Here is a 19,166-nt window from a genome sequence, read left to right on the forward strand (position 1 = left end):
ATAGGCAATCAAAGCTGTGTCACTCCCAGGAGTGGCGCCAGACGGGAAAGGGCGGGAAATTCAAATCCTCCCGCGCCTGCAGGACGCAAGACATCACCCGCTCCCCTCCCCCCCAAACTGGGTGTGAAGACCTAACGGTACGTGACCCAAAGAATGCAGGCCCGGGTTTCTAGGACGCAAGAAAAATCTAAACGGCTTTAGATCGGCTGTCAGCGGTAAGCAATTATAATGCGAGATTAAGAGAAACCTCATTTCACCTGCACGCCAAAAATAGCTCGAAATATGCCACAGAGGCGCCCCGAGAAATCTCCAGTTTACGTTTCCCTAATGCTCTGAAAGAAATGATCCCCCCACCCCCCAACCTCAGCCCCCAGGCAAGAGTACCCAACTACCTGCCCTTCTCAGGGAGTAGGTACTCTAAATTAACTGCTCCATTTGCCAGCAGGGGACTTTCGATTTCCTCTCGAAATGCGCTGAGGCAGGTTAGAGTGGTAATTTCTTAAGTACTCAGGGGTTTGCAGAACAAAGGCTTCCACTTTAAGGAGATGAGCACCACTGTGATCCACGTGGAAGCAGCGCCTGGCAGTGCGGGATCTGATAGAGCCTGTCCGCCTTCTCCAGCAGGCTCCCTGTAGGTGCTCCGCTTTCCTTAAGAGCAGTGAGCTGGATTCTATGCAGTAGAGTGAGGGTGGCTAAATGGACAGAGAAATGTAGGATAAACTTGAGACTCAAACTTAATTTACAGAAGTGGTGCATAAGTATAGTTATGTTGACTACTGCAAAATAGTGTAGTTCACTAAAAAGCAGTGAAAGCTGGGAATCGAAAGTTGCAATTACAACTCTCTCTTGAAAGAGTGGGTGGCTCTGAAAAGAGCCTTTGGCTTAAAAGATGCCAATACAGGCATTCACTTAGAGCTGGTGTACTTGGTGACGGCCTTGGTGCCCTCGGACACGGCGTGCTTGGCCAGCTCCCCGGGCAGCAGCAGGCGCACGGCCGTCTGGATCTCCCGCGACGTGATGGTCGAGCGCTTGTTGTAATGCGCCAGGCGCGACGCCTCGCCCGCGATGCGCTCGAAGATGTCGTTGACGAAGGAGTTCATGATGCCCATGGCCTTGGACGAGATGCCGGTGTCGGGGTGCACCTGCTTGAGCACCTTATACACGTAGATGGAGTAGCTCTCCTTGCGGCTGCGCTTGCGCTTCTTGCCGTCCTTCTTCTGGGCTTTAGTTATGGCCTTTTTAGAGCCCTTTTTAGGAGCTGGAGCAGATTTCGAGGGCTCAGGCATGCTTGTTTCTATCAAGAGGCAAACAAAAGACACTTGAAATCACCTCAGGAAAAGAAGCAGAGGCAACGCAAGAACCCAGGAATTTATAGTGACTTTACTCAAATGAAGGATGATGGGCTTTTACTTCTGATTGGATGATTATAGCACACCTTCCCTAAGGGGCGGTGATATGTAAATAAAGGATACTCAGTTTTCTTTTCCTATTGGGCAAGTCCTACAAAATATTTGGACCAATAGGATAGCTTAAAATCCACAGCCCTTCTTCCTCTATAAAATGCTGTCCTCTGGTTAGATGTTAGGCTTGTGGCTACTTGTGAAGTGTTGCTGTTTACTGCTTTAGTACTGCGTGCACTATGTCTGGACGCGGAAAACAAGGAGGAAAGGTGCGAGCGAAAGCCAAGACGCGCTCGTCGCGGGCCGGCCTGCAGTTCCCCGTGGGCCGCGTGCACCGCCTGCTGCGCAAGGGCAACTACGCCGAGCGGGTCGGCGCCGGCGCCCCGGTCTACCTGGCCGCCGTGCTCGAGTACCTGACGGCCGAGATCCTCGAGCTGGCGGGCAACGCGGCCCGCGACAACAAGAAGACGCGCATCATCCCGCGCCACCTGCAGCTGGCCATCCGCAACGACGAGGAGCTCAACAAGCTGCTGGGCAAGGTCACCATCGCGCAGGGCGGCGTGCTGCCCAACATCCAGGCCGTGCTGCTGCCCAAGAAGACCGAGAGCCACCACAAGGCCAAGGGCAAGTGAAGTGTCAATTACAAGGATTTAAAACTGACTGCAAACCAAAGGCTCTTTTCAGAGCCATCCACATTCTCAAAAGAAAGGCTTGTAACTAGTTTCGCTGTCCTCACTTGAAATTAGTGTTACTTTATATGATGTTTCAATGACGTCCAAAGTTCCCTTGTGTATGTTCTAAAATGACTTTACTGTCTTAGTGATTACTACAATTAAGTGCTCATCATCCTATCAGAATTTTTTCCCAAGTGAGGTTTTCGAAACTGTTGCTGGGATTTCTCTCGCGTTATAGAATAACCGTATAAAGACAGCTACTGCCTAATGGTAAGTTAGCGTGGGCTTTCGTTTACAAGTTAGGCAAAATATCTTTAATACAAGCTCACAGACGATTGTCCGGAATGTAAATCAGCACTTCTGTCCATGCTATTTACTTGTGATCTAGACATTCAGGTACCCTGCCATGTATATCAGACTTCCCAGGAAAGAAAGCCCACCCGGGGATGAGGTCAACCGCAGTGAGCAAAAAGCTGGAGAGTGGCAGGCTGACTGTCCAGGCTATTTCAGGTTTAGTTCCGAAAAAACGAGCCGACTGCCTGAAGAAGAGAACAAGACGCTATCCACTGCAAGCTATGGATATGCTGACGTGCATTAACAATATCTGCAGGTGTGTTCACATTGCAGGATATTAAGTCCCACCCTAATTTACCGAATCCACATTATATATTACTAGATCCCAAGATGTACTTTGTACTCCAAGACAGGCTGAAATTGAACTTCAGAAAACTCAGATCTCTGAGGGTATAAAAAGGGTAGAGGACCGGTAGAGTAATTCACCTAGAGCAGGAATTCTCTCTTTTGTTCCAAGGACCCCTTTGCCAGTTAACTGAAAACCACGGACCCATCACTAAGTCCACTCTGTACTCTGTAATAATTAATAAATATATCACATGCCTACCAACACGTCCCCGCAAGAATAAGGCTTTGTTGAATTTCAATTCAAGCTCATGGATCCCTTAAGAAACCCTAACCTAGAGTCTCCGGTAAATAGCCAATCATTTCAATCACTCATCAGCCAATGGTTTTATCGCGCGGGACTTTTAAAAATTCGAAGCCAATGAGATTGCTTCTGACTGTATATAAAGGCAAGGTTAGCCGTGTCTTGCTACTGATTCTTGCTGCGCTCAGTTTTCCCAAATGGCTCGCACGAAGCAGACGGCCCGCAAGTCGACCGGCGGCAAGGCGCCCCGCAAGCAGCTGGCCACCAAGGCGGCCCGCAAGAGCGCGCCGGCCACGGGCGGCGTCAAGAAGCCGCACCGCTACCGGCCCGGCACCGTGGCGCTGCGCGAGATCCGCCGCTACCAGAAGTCCACCGAGCTGCTGATCCGCAAGCTGCCGTTCCAGCGCCTGGTGCGCGAGATCGCGCAGGACTTCAAGACCGACCTGCGCTTCCAGAGCTCGGCCGTCATGGCGCTGCAGGAGGCGTGCGAGGCCTACCTGGTGGGGCTCTTCGAGGACACCAACCTCTGCGCCATCCACGCCAAGCGCGTCACCATCATGCCCAAGGACATCCAGCTGGCGCGCCGCATCCGCGGCGAGAGGGCCTAAGCCTCCTCGCCTGTACGAATTGAAAACGGCTCTTTTCAGAGCCACCCACAGTTTCAGTTGAAAGCAGTTGTACTCTACTTGTCTTAATCACTACGATGTATATTGCAATTTTTAAAACTAGTAAACTGCCCTACGCAGGAAGCTCTCATGTCTAGTGACCTTAAAGTGAATTGCATTTTAATTCTTATACATGTTGCTTTGTATTTTCTCAAATATGAATTGATAAGTCAAAGTGCTTGTTATAGAGGCTACGGTTTAGCCATCCTTTAAAAAGTGAATATAAGGTTAGAGGTAGTGAATATTTAGGGTCAGAAAATAAGTTACAAAAAAGTCTAAAAGTAACATTTTATTACCTCATACAAAACTATAATCACTTCATTTTTGAGTCCGTATTCATCAGTATTATTTTGTACTCCTTATTATAAAGAAGGTAATTCCATTGTTCTTCCAGTGTGGTTGATCACAATTTGTTATTTCTTCATAGTTTAATTTCAGCTTCAAAAAATACTGGTAATGTCATGTAAACTTTTAGGATTCTTTCTAAGTTTGAGAAGTCCTCTATCAACTTTCTATCATATGTGATGTCAAATTTGTGAGAATTCTTCCAAAGGCAACCTGGTTTTGTACATTTCAAGTCTTGACTCTAATGCAGTCACCCCGGTGCTGCCATCCACGTGGATGTCGTGATGAAGGAGGACACCTAGTTCTGCATCTTCCCAGGATTCCCGATGAGTTGTTACAATGCGCAGCAGAAGTATTTCTTGAAACCATTCTTAGATCAGATTAGCTAGCAGCACCTGAAATATATATAAGCACGTCTGCAAATCATATAATACATCTCACTAATCCCAAACTGTATCTTCAACTCAATTGACTCTTACCCAAATCCCAAATGTGCTCACCAGCATTCGAAAGACACAAAGTGAGTTGCGGTGGAAGGGAAGATAGAGCGGAAATAAAAGGTGTGCTTAACTAGGTGCAATTAAAATGGCTTCTTGCAGATTTTCAATACCTCATACCAAGCACAGGCAGTTGTAGGAGTGCCTTGGAGTGAGCGGCCTGAAGCTTGAGTTTCCTTAGCTTCAGCGACAATGTGCCTCTGAGCACTGTCTCTGCTTTTCCCATTCATACAGGGCCCTTCCCTGTCTGCTGCCACTCTGCTCTAACACATCTCGGTGGGGATACCCCACGCGCTGAGCACCCCTGGTCTGGAATGACGGGAGCCCTGCTGTGCTGCTTCCCACTGGTACTAGGCTTAGAACCAGAAAGAAAAGACTGAGTGTGAAGGATAGGAAATGAGCAAATACCACTGCCAGCATATAATCCATCCCCCAGGTAGCCTCACACCAAACCCACATTCTTATTATCTTCTGATACTAAAATTACCAGAAAATGGGTTATCAGGTCGAGTTCCCTACTGGAGGGGAAAGCTGCCTCACATTGGACTCCACCCTGTTAGGCTACTTGAGGTGGGTGGGGACCGGCTGTGGTGGCCCGTGAGGGGCAAGTCCTGTTGTCAGAGTCCCCTGGCCAGAGCCCAGGAGTGAAGTGGGTAGAGTGAGCCCAAGTGACAACAGGGCTTGGGGGTGGCCTCTGCGCTTCAGGACCAGTCAGTATAATAGTTTCTCTGGAAACATCTGGATTCTCCTTCACAGCAGGTACTCTCTTACTCCTGCCCTAGTGTTGAGGACAGAACTGCACTATCCAAGGCAGGTAACCACTAGACACATGTGGCTTATATGAGCCCTTGAAATAAGGGGAGTCCAAATGGAGATGCCCTTTAAGTTTTAAGATACATACCTGGTTTTAAAGCCTTAGTGCTAGGAAGAATTTTTAAATCATACTCATATTTTTATATTGAGTACGTTGAAGGGATAATATTTCATTATGATGGGTTAAAATAAATTTCACTTGTTTCTTTTTACTTTTTGTTAATGTGGCTGCCAGCAAGTTTGAAATTACATGTGGGTTTGCCTTCTATTTATGAGGGACAGCACTAGTACATAGAAGTTAGCCATATGCACTGACAGATCAGAAACTTAGTAGCTCTGCCCTTGAGCAATTTCCCTCATGTCACCAAGCCCCAGTGCTGGGACAAGAATGTATTTGAAAATAAATGTAGTACTCAGCTATAGTGTGTGACACGTTTGAAAGACATGCCCAGAGAGGCTAGCTCTCAACGCACTTGCCTTTATTATTGCCTCATTTGTCTTTATTCTTGCCTCGGTGCCCTAACTCCCTGTTCCCTTCTAAATTCCTCTGAGGATGTAATCCCGTCTTGCACTAAACCTATTCATCTCTAGCGTGAATTTCAGCTACAAAGACACTTCTACATTTCATGGGGCCTTGCCTGAGGACATAACAGGACATTAAACTTTTCAGCCAGGAGAAGAACACTGTGCATATACAAACAGGAAATTTTTGAATAATATGTTACAAATAGCCCTTAATTTGTGTATTGCTACAATTCTATTATACATGGACAATTGCCAGCATTTTCATGGTCAAATTATCAGTCAACAATTTAGTTTATGCAGCATTCATTGCCATTTTCGGCTATTCAGCAGTGTTCGGGCACAATTATTGTAATTTATTATTACTGTTGTCCATATTATTTTAGATCACTAAGTGAAAAATTGCAAGGGATCAATACTAAAACTCAAAATAAAAAGTATAGTTTTCATAAATTGAATAGAAATGGACACAAGGGTCTTTTTTTTAATTGGCCAAGTTTTAGGTTTGCATTAGTGAATCATTGTACCAAAACTAGTCAGATATGTGAACAATTGTGTGAGGGAATGGAACAAAATTAAAGATCATGGGGGAAAAAATTGAGGAGACATAATGTTAATGAACCAGGTAAAATTAAAGATTGAGAAGACGTAATGTTAATGAGTCAGGTTAAATTAAAGATTTTCATTATAATTTCTAGGTTTCTGTGAATGAACTTTCCCTCTACTAGATGAAAGTGAATATGCATACACATACCTACATATATGTGTGTGTATATATATATATGTATATAGTTATGAATACCTTGTTGGAGATTTGGACCCTAAGGGGTATTGGGAATGAAAGAAAGATAAAAGGGAAAGAGAGAGAAAGAAGGAAGGGAAGGAAGGGAAGAAGGAAGGAAGGAAGGAAAGAACCAGAGAGCTGGGATCAGGGGGTCTGCGAGTAGAGACTCATCAGACAACTTTATTGTTTACAAGGGGCTCTCTATATACCCCAGTCTATGTGACAACAAGTAGCAACATGCAATTGACTATCAGCATTACTTATAGTCTAAGGAATTTTTAAAAATCTTATCTCAAGGTACAAAGTCCAAGTGTTCTATTTACTACAAAACTTATGTGCTCATCTTTTCTTTCAGCCTTTAACAGCTTCATCCTGTTTGCCAGGAACTCTTAATTACCGCATTCCTTAGGGTGCAAGCATAGCCATGGAAACAGCACGTCTCTCCTTGTGAGACCACTGTGCCTCAGTTTCCAACATACCTTTCATCTGAAAGTAAGGGGTGTTCTACCTCTACACAGATATGTGTGCAGGAGACATTCAATGGTAGAATCAATCAAAAGAATGGAAACCCAATAAATGGACACCCAAAAGTACATTTGTGGCAGTTTGAGATTATTTATGAATTCCAAAAAGAGAGATTATATTTGTAAACTGGTCTGTTCCTCTGGGTGTGAGCCCCTTGGCTTGTATTAGATTCTGCTGAGATGTCTTTAATTAAATTATGTTAAGATTAGGGCTTTGTTTCAACCATGGCAGTAGGGTGTAACTCAGGTTAAGTCCCAGCCCGCTTTGAGGGCTGATATAAACAGGCACTCAAGAAGACACACAGAAGATACATGGAAGGAGGGAGAATTATGTCAGTTTTGATTCTGGGGCCCCGGGCAGAGCTGAGCCATTTGCCTGATAGTTTGCAGCTAAAGAGACCAGAGCCCTGAGCAGCTGAAAAGGCCTGGAAAGAATTCTTCCAGCCTCCAGCTGAGATCAAAAGAAGCTGTACCCACAGCACCTAAAGAGGAAGAGGATGTCTGAACCCTCACAGAGACTGGCAGCCATCTTGTTTCAAGACATGGCAGTAGATTTTGGTGAGAAAGTACCTTGCATGGTACCTTGAGTTGGACTTTTAGGACCTTGCGAATGTAAGATTTTACCCCCAATAAATACCCTTCATAAAAGCCAACAGATGTCTGGTACTTTGCATCAGCACTCCTTGGGCTGACGAATACAGCATTCATAAGAGGTCTGAAGAAAAATGAGAGCACTGACTCTTTATTTACACTAATTGTTCCCCTGCCTAACTTTTCCAGTTAATGTGAAGATCAAGTAAATGGATGGACTGGATAGGATTTGGCTGTAAACACAGTGGTCCTATTTTGGAGTGTCTTGATTGACCCAGCATGTGCTGAGTGACTCCACCCAGGAACCCTGGGGTGAGCCCAGATGATGTGAAAGAACCCAGGCTCAGATGTCATTAATCCAGGCAGTTGAGCTCTGTACATCTCTCCTCTCTGCTCTTTTCTGCACTTGGGCTCCATTTACTCTTTGTGCCCAGGGTCTTTTGGTTTCTCCAACACAGTGTCTAAGAAGGCAGACTGATGCCCTGAGATCAGATCATCTGAATTTCGAGAACTCCATTCCAGTGTTACAACAAAAATGCCATTGGGTCAAATTGGCCCAGTGACCTCAGAACAAATCAACCATTGTTTGAGGTCAGAAACCCCTCCTCCCCCAAATTTTAGTACACAGACAATACGTATTAGGAAATATGGGCATTCAAGCACTGAACTAAAGATGAGGTCAGAGGAGACCAGATATTTGGGACCACAGGGCATTCTACATGAGCATGTCCTAGCCACTGGCCACACATGGTTAACTGAGCACCTGAAACAGGCTAGTGTGAATTGAGACGTGCTGTAGGTGTAAAAGACACACCAATTCTGAAGACTAGGCAGGAGAAAAATAAAATAAGGTTAACTATCTCATGAATAATTTTTACCTTGATTTTAAGTTGCAATGATAATATTTTGGATATATTGAGTTAATTAAATTTTATTATTCTCCTGTTCCTTTTTTCCCTTTTTTATATGATTTCTAGGTTTAAAATTGTGTACGTGGCTTGTGCTCACTCCATAGGACAGAGACAGCAGGGTTCTAGGGATTGTTGGTGTACTACATAGATCCCCTCCATAACAGGTTTCTTTGATGTGCATTTTATGGGATGCTGGCACTTTAAGAATTCTCAAATCTCATAGGTTCACATTTCCAACAGCAACAAGGGAGATAAAAAAGATCTATTTAGAGAAACTTTAAAAACTTTTGTAACATACAAAACACTTGAACATTTTAAGACAAAATCTGTTCTTAAATAAGAAAAGAGCATCAGAAATGTGTTGGCTCTTTCCAAATTAATTTATAAGTTTAACACAATCTCAATAAAACTACCAATAGGATGTTGAGGGAGGGGTTGTTTTGGTTTGTTGTTTTTTAATGTGTGGTAAAGGTAGGAGGCTCAGGCAGCTTAAAATACATATAGAAAAACAAAACAACCAGAAAATTCTGAAAAAGAATAGCAATGGGAGTGTACTAGCCCGACAGTCATTAAAAATATGTTTTAACATTTCAGTTTATTAAACACAGAATTATTTTAATACACACTGTTTCAGGTATTCTCAGCATTGAAGATAGTGTTGTGAACAATATTAAAAATGTGTTCCCAGCTTAGAAAGGGCCAGAAAAAACAAAGTAATGGTAGAGAAAGCTGAGCATTAGTCTTCCTTTCCATGGAATTTAGCCTTTAAAAAGGTGACATCTCAAACTGGGGAGAAGGGGAGAGAGCAAGCAGGCAGAGCTGGATGAGTTCATAAATGGTCTTGGGGAGAAAAATGGATCATATATTAAACCTTACACCAGAATACACGGCGCTCAATTATTTTAAATATAAGATTAATAACAAAATTACTGGACGAAAGAATGGAATTAAAAAAAAATTTTTATTGGGTGTTGCAATGTCAAAAAATTGCTTTCTACTGCTTTTAAAAAACAAAAATAGAGAACTAAACTGTTGCAATTCAGTTGGAGCGGGGGAGAGGAGGAAGGGAGGCGAAGAGTGGAGGAACGGTCACGACCTCTAAAACGGGGGAATTAACTCACACTAGATTGTCCTGCGGGCAATGAGTGACACACATAGTCTTAGATCTCCAGAAGCCCCTGTCCCTGGAACTTGGGTCTCTTAAAAACAAAACAGGACGCAGGGCTTTCTGTATCCAGCAGAAACGTCATGGGTACTATAGAATAGCTCGTAAAAACGAATGGCCTTCATCAGAGACACAGGCGCTTTTTCAATAACTGACCGAACACTTGGTTCCCTTGTAGAGAAACATTTGTCCTGCACACACACAAACGCGTTACAGCCAACTCGCCCTTTACGCGTGAAGCTTTTATCCAAGTGCGGATCAGGGCAGGACAAAATGGCCGCGGACAAGTTGTCTGACGCACTCAAACCCACCTTTGCTGAAAGTGCACTAGAGAGACCCATGCGCCCCTCGAGTCGCTGGTCTGCTTTTAAACTGCGTTCCTTTGTCGCAAAGAATTAGCAGTACGCAGGACAAAGGCGCCCGCACCTCCTGTCCTCCGAAATTCAAGTAACCAGCGTCCCCAGGAGATGCCTTCTTCCGAAAACCCTCAGGATCATAAGTACCAGACGTATTTCCATCACAGTGGAAAGGGCAGACAACCCAAAAGCAGTATCACCTAGAAGAGCAGACAGGAGGCCGACCGGCCCAATCGCGCACAGGACTGGAGTCTCGGGCTGGGAGCGCGCCAACCCCAGCGCAGGGCGGCACTTTTGAACGATTACCTCTAAGACATAGGACTTGGCTTTAGGGTGGGAACTGGGCATGTGGTCCCGCCGAGGGGCGGGGGGTCCTCCAGGGCCCGCCCCGCCCCGGTGCAGCTGCGCGGGAAGCCAGCCCAGAGTGCGACGGTGCTGGGGTCGCCACCGAGTCTCAATCTCTACCCCCAGGTAGCTGCCGCTGGCGGCGGGGAGAGAGCGCCAGCAAGCTCCAGTGACACCCCCGCACACCTGCCTTAGACCCTAGGGGCAGGTGGGTTGTGTCCCAGCTCTTTTCTGGAGATCCGTGGTGGCTCTGAAAAGAGCCTTTTGGGTTTTAGAAGCAGGACGCTCAGCCAACCTACTTCTTTTTGGGGGCCGCCTTCTTGGGCTTGGGCTTGGCGGCTTTGGGCTTCACCGCCTTGGCTGCGCTCTTGGCCGCCTTCTTGGGCTTGGCAGCTTTCGCCTTCTTGGGGCTCTTGGCCACTTTTTTGGCTACAGCCGCGGCCGCGGGCTTCTTGGCTTTCTTCGGGGTCTTCTTGACGCTCTTCTTGGGGGTGGCCGCCCCCGTCGCCTTCTTGGGCTTCTTGGCCGCCCCGGCGGGCTTCTTGGCCTTGGCCGCGCCGCCCTTCTTGGCCTTGGGCTTGGCCTCCCCGGGCGCCTTCTTGCTGAGCTTGAAGGAGCCGGAGGCGCCGGTGCCCTTGGTCTGCACCAGCGTGCCCTTGCTCACCAGGCTCTTGAGGCCCAGCTTGATGCGGCTATTGTTCTTCTCCACGTCGTAGCCGGCGGCCGCCAGCGCCTTCTTGAGCGCCGCCAGGGACACGCCGCTGCGCTCCTTGGAGGCGGCCACGGCCTTGGTGATGAGCTCGGACACGGGCGGCCCGGACGCCTTGCGGCGCGCCCCCGCGGGCTTCTTGGCGGCCTTCTTCTTCACAGGGGCCTTCTCGGCCGGGGGGGCGGCGGCGGGCGCGGCGGGAGCGGTCTCCGACATGCTGGGACTGAGGCTGGGAGGCTGGCGCGGGAGGCAGAGCGCCGATGGGGCGGTGCGCGCCGCCGCGGTATATATAGAGCGCAGGGCGCGCTGATTGGTGCTCCCCGCCCGCCCGCCCGGCGGCCGCCGCGCCACCGCGCTGCGCCCAACTTGTGTTTGTTCCACCGCACAAAAGGGGGAAAATATCCGAACGCCCACCACCAAATCAACCGGGCTCGATCGCAGAAGGATCCGGAGAGCCTCGGGCTTCACACTCTCGGTTTTTTTTCTCCGCAACCGCAAACCCAGCGCGTCCAGGCGCCCGCAACTCCCCCAACTCCGAGCGAAGGCCAGGGCTGTGGGACACCACTTTCTGTTTTTCTTCTAAATTATCAGTTCGCTCCTTTGCCCCTGGAAGTTCTTTTTCCCAAGGGTGGTTAGGCACATGCTTCCCTTCATTGGGAGACAAACACGGAATGGTTTCCACCTAAACTTTCATGGTAATTCCGTTTCTTCGCAAGGGAAGTAACACAGGTCCTCTGTGAATTCTGAGTACAGACCCGCAGGAGCTGTGGACTGGGGCGCGTAGTCCCGGGCCAGTGCAAAGTAATCAGGGCGGGATAGAGGGGTCAAGGGCGGTGGGGACTTAAATCTTTGACTCAAGACATTTAAACTCTTCATCAAATCCTTCATTTCATCGATGGGGGCGGGGCAGCCTTTTCCCTTCTGCAAAGGCGAGAAATTGGGCTGTTTTTGAACAGCTTTCAGGTTCCGCTCTGAGCTGTGCAAGGCAGGGGGTCTGACCTTCAAAAGGATAATAAAGTAAGAAGGGAGGACGCCCCCCTCAAGCCTGCAAGAACCCCCAACGGATTTGGCAGCTAGGGACATTGAGATTGTACGTTCTCCAAGAAAACAAGTATTTATCTCTTTGGTTTTGTATGCTGCAACATAAAGGTGAATTTCAACCCGTGAAAATCCTAGGTTACTTCCAGGAACAATATTTTACTCATGTCATAGTCCTGAAATATAGTCTAATTGAGTGGGAACTCAGAGATGGAAATAAAACTATTGATTTTAATTTTAAAAAAACACTCTTGATTTATAAGATAAGCCATAGATTTGAAATAGGAAAAAAACTAGCAAAATTTTAGACAGAGATAGAGGATAATTTCTGGAAGACAAAATTTTGATACTGTTGTAGATGAACTCAGTATCACCTCTCCTAAGTCTCTAAAGCTCAACATTCTGTATTCGATTCTGAAGTTTGCTTTTCTACTTTAAGGGTTGCTACTTTATATTTCCTCATTTGGTTCCAAACAATTGCAATTTATTTTCCTTGAGAGAAAAAGTGAGTAAACTGTCTGCTCATATTTAATATAATCATATAATTGTATGTAGAGATAAAGTGTTACAACTCATCCGAAATTACTGTTCAAATACATGTCTATAGAAGAAACATGGATTAAAGATACCAGCCTGAGAGTGTAGTAAAGTCAAAGGGACTTTACAAATTAAGCTCAATGATGAATTAAAAATACTGCACCTCTTCTTTTAGTCTACGGATGACCCCATTCACTGAAAACATTCATTCAACATTTGGATGGCTACTACCAGCCATCCCTGTGGGAATTAACAGCCTAATAGGATTAGTGATAGATGGATTAGCAGCTGCGGAAAACTACCTCAGACTGGCAGTCTATACGTCAGCCATCAGTGTAACTTTGGGTATAGGAATTGTAAGAAACTACTGAGTGTGCAAATAGTGATAGCACCAGCATACTAATATATTTTGCCAGAAAAAAGAAAAGCATGCCACTTCGCTCTGATTCACTGTCACTAAACCCCCTTCCCTGAAGCTCAGCTAAATAGGCTTAGAGTACTGATTACCAAGTACCTGGATCTCCCTTGACAATAATTTAAAAATCATTGGTGCATAAATTTCCTTATTGTGATTCAGTTCTCTAATATGATCACTGACTTAGGCTGCATCAAGCAAATCTTATCTCTGTATGGAAATCTGAAATACAGACATCAATTCATCAGGACAGCCAGCCAACCCAGAGTCTTGCCCCCAACCTCCTGGCTACATGGCGAAGGCCAGAAAGCAGAGAAAAAAGCCTTCCTCAGATTTCTTAAGCTTGTATTAAGAAAAGGTATCCAAAACTTAAACACATGCCAAAAATGTTACTGCATATCCTTTTGTTGTATTAGAGAATTGTCTAAAAACCTCACTTACAGGTCATCTGATGTTCTAGGGCAGGGCTATACAGGAAAATAGAATGTGAGTCATATGTGATTTTAAATATTCAAGTAGTCACACTGAAGAAAGGAAACGGGGAATTATTTTTAGTAATACATTTTCTTCAACTCATATGCAAGATGTTGTCACTTAAATTATAATCAAGGGAAGCGGACTTGGCCCAGTGGTTAGGGTGTCCGTCTACCACATGGAAGGTCTGCGGTTCAAACCCTGGGCCTCCTTGACCCGTGTGGAGCTGGCCCATGCGCAGTGCTGATGCGTGCAAGGAGTGCCCTGCCACACAGGAGTGTCCCCAGCGGCGTAGGGGAGCCCCCCACACACAAGGAGAGCTGCCCAGAGCCAAAGAAAGTGCAGCCTGCCTAAGAATGGCGCCTCCCACAGGAAGAAGATGACTCAGCAAAAATAAACACAGATTCCCATGCCACGGACAAATAAGAATGAGAAACTTAATTTTTTTTTAATGCTAAGGCTACGAAATTCATGGTGTATTTAACACTCACAAGACATTTCAATTCAGACTAGCCACATTCCAAGACCTCATGTAAGTATTGAACAGCAGGACTTTAGGGGAAAGTAGCCTTGTTTGACTTGATGGTTTGTTCCAATTGAGCTCAGATTACATAAAATTAGATGTTCACCTGTAGAAGAGTGACAAATTAATAAGTACTTTTGTCCAGGAGAGATGCAAATGAATTCTTTCTGGTAGAAAAGATAAGCCTAAAGGTTCTGATTGTATTGCCTAATAGAACATTAACCAATTTTGCCTCTCAAGTTGCAATCTTCCTTTCAATGACTAGGTACATATTTCAGTCTCCTGTATCTTCCACTGACCTGACTTTGTTACCCTGCTCGTTCCTTCATTAATAAGTTAAATCATTCTTGGACGTGTACACAAACTCACTCTAGGCTTGTATGAGAATCATGTTTTTTAACTTTCTGAAATTTACACCTTGACAGATACCGAGTTAGTCAGTTTGCCCTACGGCTCATTACTGAATCAGAATATTTCTGAACCATTCCGAAAATTAAAACATGCAAAAGGTTATGACCTTCAACTTTAAATGACCTTACATCAGGTAGAGGCCGCGGAGTCTCAGGCTTTGAAATAAGATTGAACATGCCTGTGAGCAACAAAAGTCCTATCAAATTTAGCCCCAAGGGAAAATTCAATTTAAGGGTGTGTTCACCCCATTCAAAATTCATGATCTCAAGATAGCTGCAAATAAATCTACCAAGCTGTTAAAATATTGCAATGCAATATATTGTGTATTCTTGCATTGCGCACATCGTGAAGATTATGGGTTGATTCATTTTGTTTTACACCACACTGTTCAGGCTCTGGAAGCTATAGTGGATAAAGTTAAATAAGCAAAACAGAATGCCAAGTGCAAAAGGCTATGTATGTAAGGGACCTGGGGAGTGACTCCAAGAAGAAATACATGCAAAGGAGAATAAGAGGAGTTGCTAGAACGGGTGTAAGAACAAGGGCTAGCAGCTGATTTTTCTTTCATTTCTGGCTGCCTCTAGAAGTAGCAGACCTAGTATTAACAAGCCCCTGCCACAGGCCACAATTGGCGGTGATTCAAAGTGGCTTCTGCCCCACTCACCAAGGGATAAAGTGACTCACAGCCACCTCTGCACCTGGCAGCATCTCCTCAGGCTAAGGAGATTCACAGCCTAAAGGGGATTAGTATCTTGCAGGACCTCTAGCTTATTTTCTGGCATCAGCCCCACAGAACATACTTACAAATAACCCAGAGCAACTTTTCAGGGTTTTTTTTTTTTCATTTGAGCAGGCAAATGGCCAACGATTAAGTCATTAGATCTGAACTGCCTCTGCCACCTTCCTGAGGCCCCAGCCTGTGAGCCCCTCAAAGGGGTGCATCTTTATTCCCTGAAACACCCTCAAGATGCATGTGGGAAACTGTCAGAGCACAGAGTAGGAGCTTAGTCACGGCACAGAGAGCACTAGAGAGCAAAGGATACGCTGGGAAAACATTTATCTAGCATTTTGAAATTGTCATTTGAACCGTGGAAGCCACACAAGGAAACTGGGTCATTGCAAGCCACCTTACTCTTCAAGCTTGCTTTCAGATGATTTGAAGCTGCTTCAGAAAATCAAACCTCCTCTCAAAAGAGGAAGATTTCTCAATCGTGAGACTATAGAGAGGTTTACACCTCCCAATCTACACCTGTAAGGAAGGCAGTTATACAGCACAAGATCAAACCTGTCTTAGGCGATAGCCCTAAATAGAAGAGGTATAGAGTCTCCCACGGTGACTCTACACCTCTTGCAATCACGGTGACGATTTGATGCAGTGACATACAGGGTTTGATGGCTCTCGTATCGTTTCTTCTTTACTCCCAACCCGTGGCTATGCTGCCCACTGACACACTATGCTGCCCAGTGACAGCCCTGGTAAAGCACAGAACAGAACAAACCAGCCAAGAGTCCCTTGTTAAGGACTTGCGGATGAGGGCACTGACACAGCCCAGCGTCGCTAGGATAGAGTGTGAAAAATCCGACAGGAAGGACACGAACCACTGGGCAAGCAGAGGAACAAGAAAATAAAAATGTTCATGTGCTGGCTTAAACCGCTGCCTTCAAGTACTTACCAATCTAGTTGGGAAACAAGACTTTGGGCACCTACAACAGTGGTTCTCAAACTTTTAGGTGTCAGGATCCCTTTGCACATATAAAATTATTTGGGACCCCCGAAAAGTCCCCCCGCCCTCCATGGCCCCCTCATTTGTTTGCTCGTTTCTTTGGTTAGGAGGCAACAGGGAACTGAATTCGGACCTCCATATGGGAGCCACTTCTGCTCCCTGCTTGTTTTTGTTTTTGCTCCTTGTCTGCTTGTTTTTTTTTCCCCCCATTGTCTATGCATTGTTTGTTTGACTTCTTTAGGAAGCACTGAGAACCAAAACTGGGACCGTGTGGGAGGCGGGCGCTCAACTGCTTGAGCCACATCTGCTCCCAAAAAGCTTTTTTAATGCAGGTTACATCTATTCATATTTACCTCTTTGGAAATTAAGTCTGAGAAGTATTTTAAATCATTAATAATTCATTAAAAATAATGACTCACTAGATATTAAAATATTTTATGAAAACAAACATATGCTCCAAAAAATTAAAGTGATTAAAGTGGCATTGTTTTCCATTTTTGTCATTAAAAAAAAGGCCTGGCCTATTAAAAGATGAATTTGCATGTCTGCCTCTGCATTCAATCTGTTACACACAATGGAATACTATTCAGCTGTAAAAATCACACGTGCTACAAATTGGATGAACTTTGAGGGCGTCATGTTGACTAAAATAAGGAAGACATAAAAAGACAAAATAGTGTATGACCTCATTTATATGAACTAAAAAGAAGCAAATTTCACAGCAACACATGGTAGATTATAGGTCACCAGAGGGGCGGGGGAAGGGGAGTAATTGCTCAGTGGGCACAGTTTCTGTTGAGGTGATGAAAAGGTGGGCAATGGATACCCGTGATGGCAGTGAGCCATGATTAAAATGGGAAATTCTGAGTTGCATATATGTTATTGTAACAAAAAGTGTTTAAAATTCCCAATTGAGGGACACCACAGCATATCTGACCAGGTTATCAAATACAAGGAAGGGCTGAGAAACTGTCACAGCCAGGGGAGCCTGAGGAGACCCGATGGCTAGGTAGATCCTGGACGGGAACCAGAACATAAAAAGAGTATGGAGATAAAAACTAAGAAAATATGACTAAACTGTGGACTTCAGTTAGTAATAATGCATCAGATCAGTCCATTCCTTGTAACAAATATACCATATAAATGAAAGATGGTAACAGGGGATACTCAGTGCTGGTGATACAGAGACTCACAGTTATCATTTCTTTTTTTTTTCTGTAACTTAATATGTTCTAAATAAAAATCGCATTTAAAATGCACCCCTGCACCTTAGAGAAAAGACTACAAAGTACGTATGTAAACCCTGGGCAGCTCCAGGCTAATCTGGAATTTGTGAAGGTGCCTGCCGGCCAGCAGGGCTGAGCTGCTGGGGCGCTGAGCTGGAAAGCAGCCCCTTGGGCGCGAGCAGGCGTGTTCTCCACCCCAGGTTCTCCACTCCAAGCCTGGCTGACCCTGGCGAGTGCCTCGGCCCCTCCCGCCTTCCTTTCTGCCTCTGTCAAGTGGCGATGACGCGCCCCCCACCCCCACCCCTCCCGGGGATGGCTCAGGCTGGGGCCGCTCGCTCGAGGTTTGCCTCCACTCCTCGTTGCGCTCTGGACACTCCTGAGAAGCTGGTGGGTGGGTGGGAGAAGGCCGAGTCCAACGAGCTGGGGCGCTGGGCCTCGTCGCCTCTGACCGGTCTCCGGGAGGGGCGGTTCCACACGAGAGCCGCCGGGCCCGGGCGGGCCGCGGAGGGAGCGGGTTGCGTGTGCGCCCACGCAGCCTGCACGAGGGCGTGTGCGCCCACGCAGCCTGCACGAGGGCGTGTGCGCCCACGCAGCCTGCACGAGGGCGTGTGCGCCCACGCAGCCTGCACGAGGGCGTGTGCACGGGGAGGTGCCCGGGGGGCGTGAGCGCCGCGCGGCTCCGGAGCGCCCCCGGGGCCCTCCACTGAGCTGCAGGCGCCCCCGGGGTGGGACAGGGTCGCCGCTCGGGGTGTGTGCAGACGCGCCGCGGCAGGGGGCGGCTGCGGGGGACGGCCTGCGGCCCCGCCGGGGTCCACGGGGCAGGGGGCGGCCGGGGGGCCCCGCGAGGACGTGGCAGAGCCAGGGTTAACCCTCACGCGCAGCTCTCTGCTGCGGACCCCTCAACCTGCTTAGGTCAAACACAATTTTGGATCGCGACCAAGACGTTAGTTCACCGAAGGAGACGCAGCTGCGTTTCATGATTGCTGCTTTATTGATGATCCTGATACTTTTCCCCGTTAGCGGTGCCCTCTTACTCTTATAAAATAATCCAGGAGTAACGAAGAGGCCGTACACTCTCTTGGTGAAGAGGAATGACTCTGGAGCGAGACTTCTTGGGTCGAAATGCAATCCTGCTGCTGCCCAGCCGAGTAACGATGGGCAACATAACTAACTCCTCTAGAGTTCAGTTTTCTCCTCTGCAAACGTGATACTAATAGTACCCGGTTTAATATTTATATAGAGCTTAGAACAGTGTGTGTGGCATACACTAAGTGCAAAATTATATATATATATATTTTAGTAATTGAATTAACAAAAACTCTTTTTAAAAGTGTACGTGTATTCTTGTAACCACAAATACTTCGGCAACTGTTGGAGAGTGTGTCAATGATTACAAAAATAATAAAAATAAAGGTTAGCCCGGTGTTCACTGTGCACCAAGTGTGACATACGCTACTTTCATTCTGTCTTCACTGCCATCCTATAACTATCGTTATTGTCACTTTGCCGATAAGGAAATAAGATTGAAAATTCAAATTTTGCCTGTGCCAGCCTGGTTGTCCGTGAATATAATT

The 19,166-nt window shown here is 46.3% G+C and overlaps 4 protein-coding genes across 4 annotated transcripts; 2 read left to right on the forward strand and 2 right to left on the reverse strand.

The window, feature by feature from the left end:
• Positions 1-855: 855 nt before the first annotated feature.
• On the reverse strand, positions 856-1,324 carry LOC101431410 (histone H2B type 1-B). The gene has a single exon (XM_004463499.5). It carries the CDS (start codon positions 1,284-1,286, stop codon positions 906-908), a length of 381 nt encoding a protein of 126 aa, XP_004463556.1. The 5' UTR covers positions 1,287-1,324; the 3' UTR covers positions 856-905.
• A 275-nt stretch (positions 1,325-1,599) lies between these two features.
• Positions 1,600-2,091, forward strand: LOC101430962 (histone H2A type 1-like). The gene has a single exon (XM_058285357.1). The coding sequence runs from the start codon at positions 1,640-1,642 to the stop codon at positions 2,030-2,032; it is 393 nt and encodes a 130-aa protein (XP_058141340.1). The 5' UTR covers positions 1,600-1,639; the 3' UTR covers positions 2,033-2,091.
• A 1,112-nt stretch (positions 2,092-3,203) lies between these two features.
• Positions 3,204-3,667, forward strand: H3C3 (H3 clustered histone 3). Its single transcript, XM_004463498.5, has one exon. The coding sequence runs from the start codon at positions 3,215-3,217 to the stop codon at positions 3,623-3,625; it is 411 nt and encodes a 136-aa protein (XP_004463555.1). The 5' UTR covers positions 3,204-3,214; the 3' UTR covers positions 3,626-3,667.
• Positions 3,668-9,611: 5,944 nt separating this feature from the next.
• Positions 9,612-11,491, reverse strand: H1-2 (H1.2 linker histone, cluster member). The gene has a single exon (XM_004463497.4). It carries the CDS (start codon positions 11,458-11,460, stop codon positions 10,831-10,833), a length of 630 nt encoding a protein of 209 aa, XP_004463554.1. The 5' UTR covers positions 11,461-11,491; the 3' UTR covers positions 9,612-10,830.
• Positions 11,492-19,166: the final 7,675 nt, after the last annotated feature.

The sequence above is a fragment of the Dasypus novemcinctus genome, chromosome 22 (genome assembly GCF_030445035.2).
Source record: "Dasypus novemcinctus isolate mDasNov1 chromosome 22, mDasNov1.1.hap2, whole genome shotgun sequence".
NCBI classification, from domain to species: domain Eukaryota; kingdom Metazoa; phylum Chordata; class Mammalia; order Cingulata; family Dasypodidae; genus Dasypus; species Dasypus novemcinctus.

Coding starts and splice junctions, on each gene's coding strand:
- LOC101431410 (XM_004463499.5), bottom strand. CDS start 1,286: ATGCCTGAGCCCTCGAAATCTGCTCCAGCTCCTAAAAAGGGCTCTAAA.
- LOC101430962 (XM_058285357.1), top strand. CDS start 1,640: ATGTCTGGACGCGGAAAACAAGGAGGAAAGGTGCGAGCGAAAGCCAAG.
- H3C3 (XM_004463498.5), top strand. CDS start 3,215: ATGGCTCGCACGAAGCAGACGGCCCGCAAGTCGACCGGCGGCAAGGCG.
- H1-2 (XM_004463497.4), bottom strand. CDS start 11,460: ATGTCGGAGACCGCTCCCGCCGCGCCCGCCGCCGCCCCCCCGGCCGAG.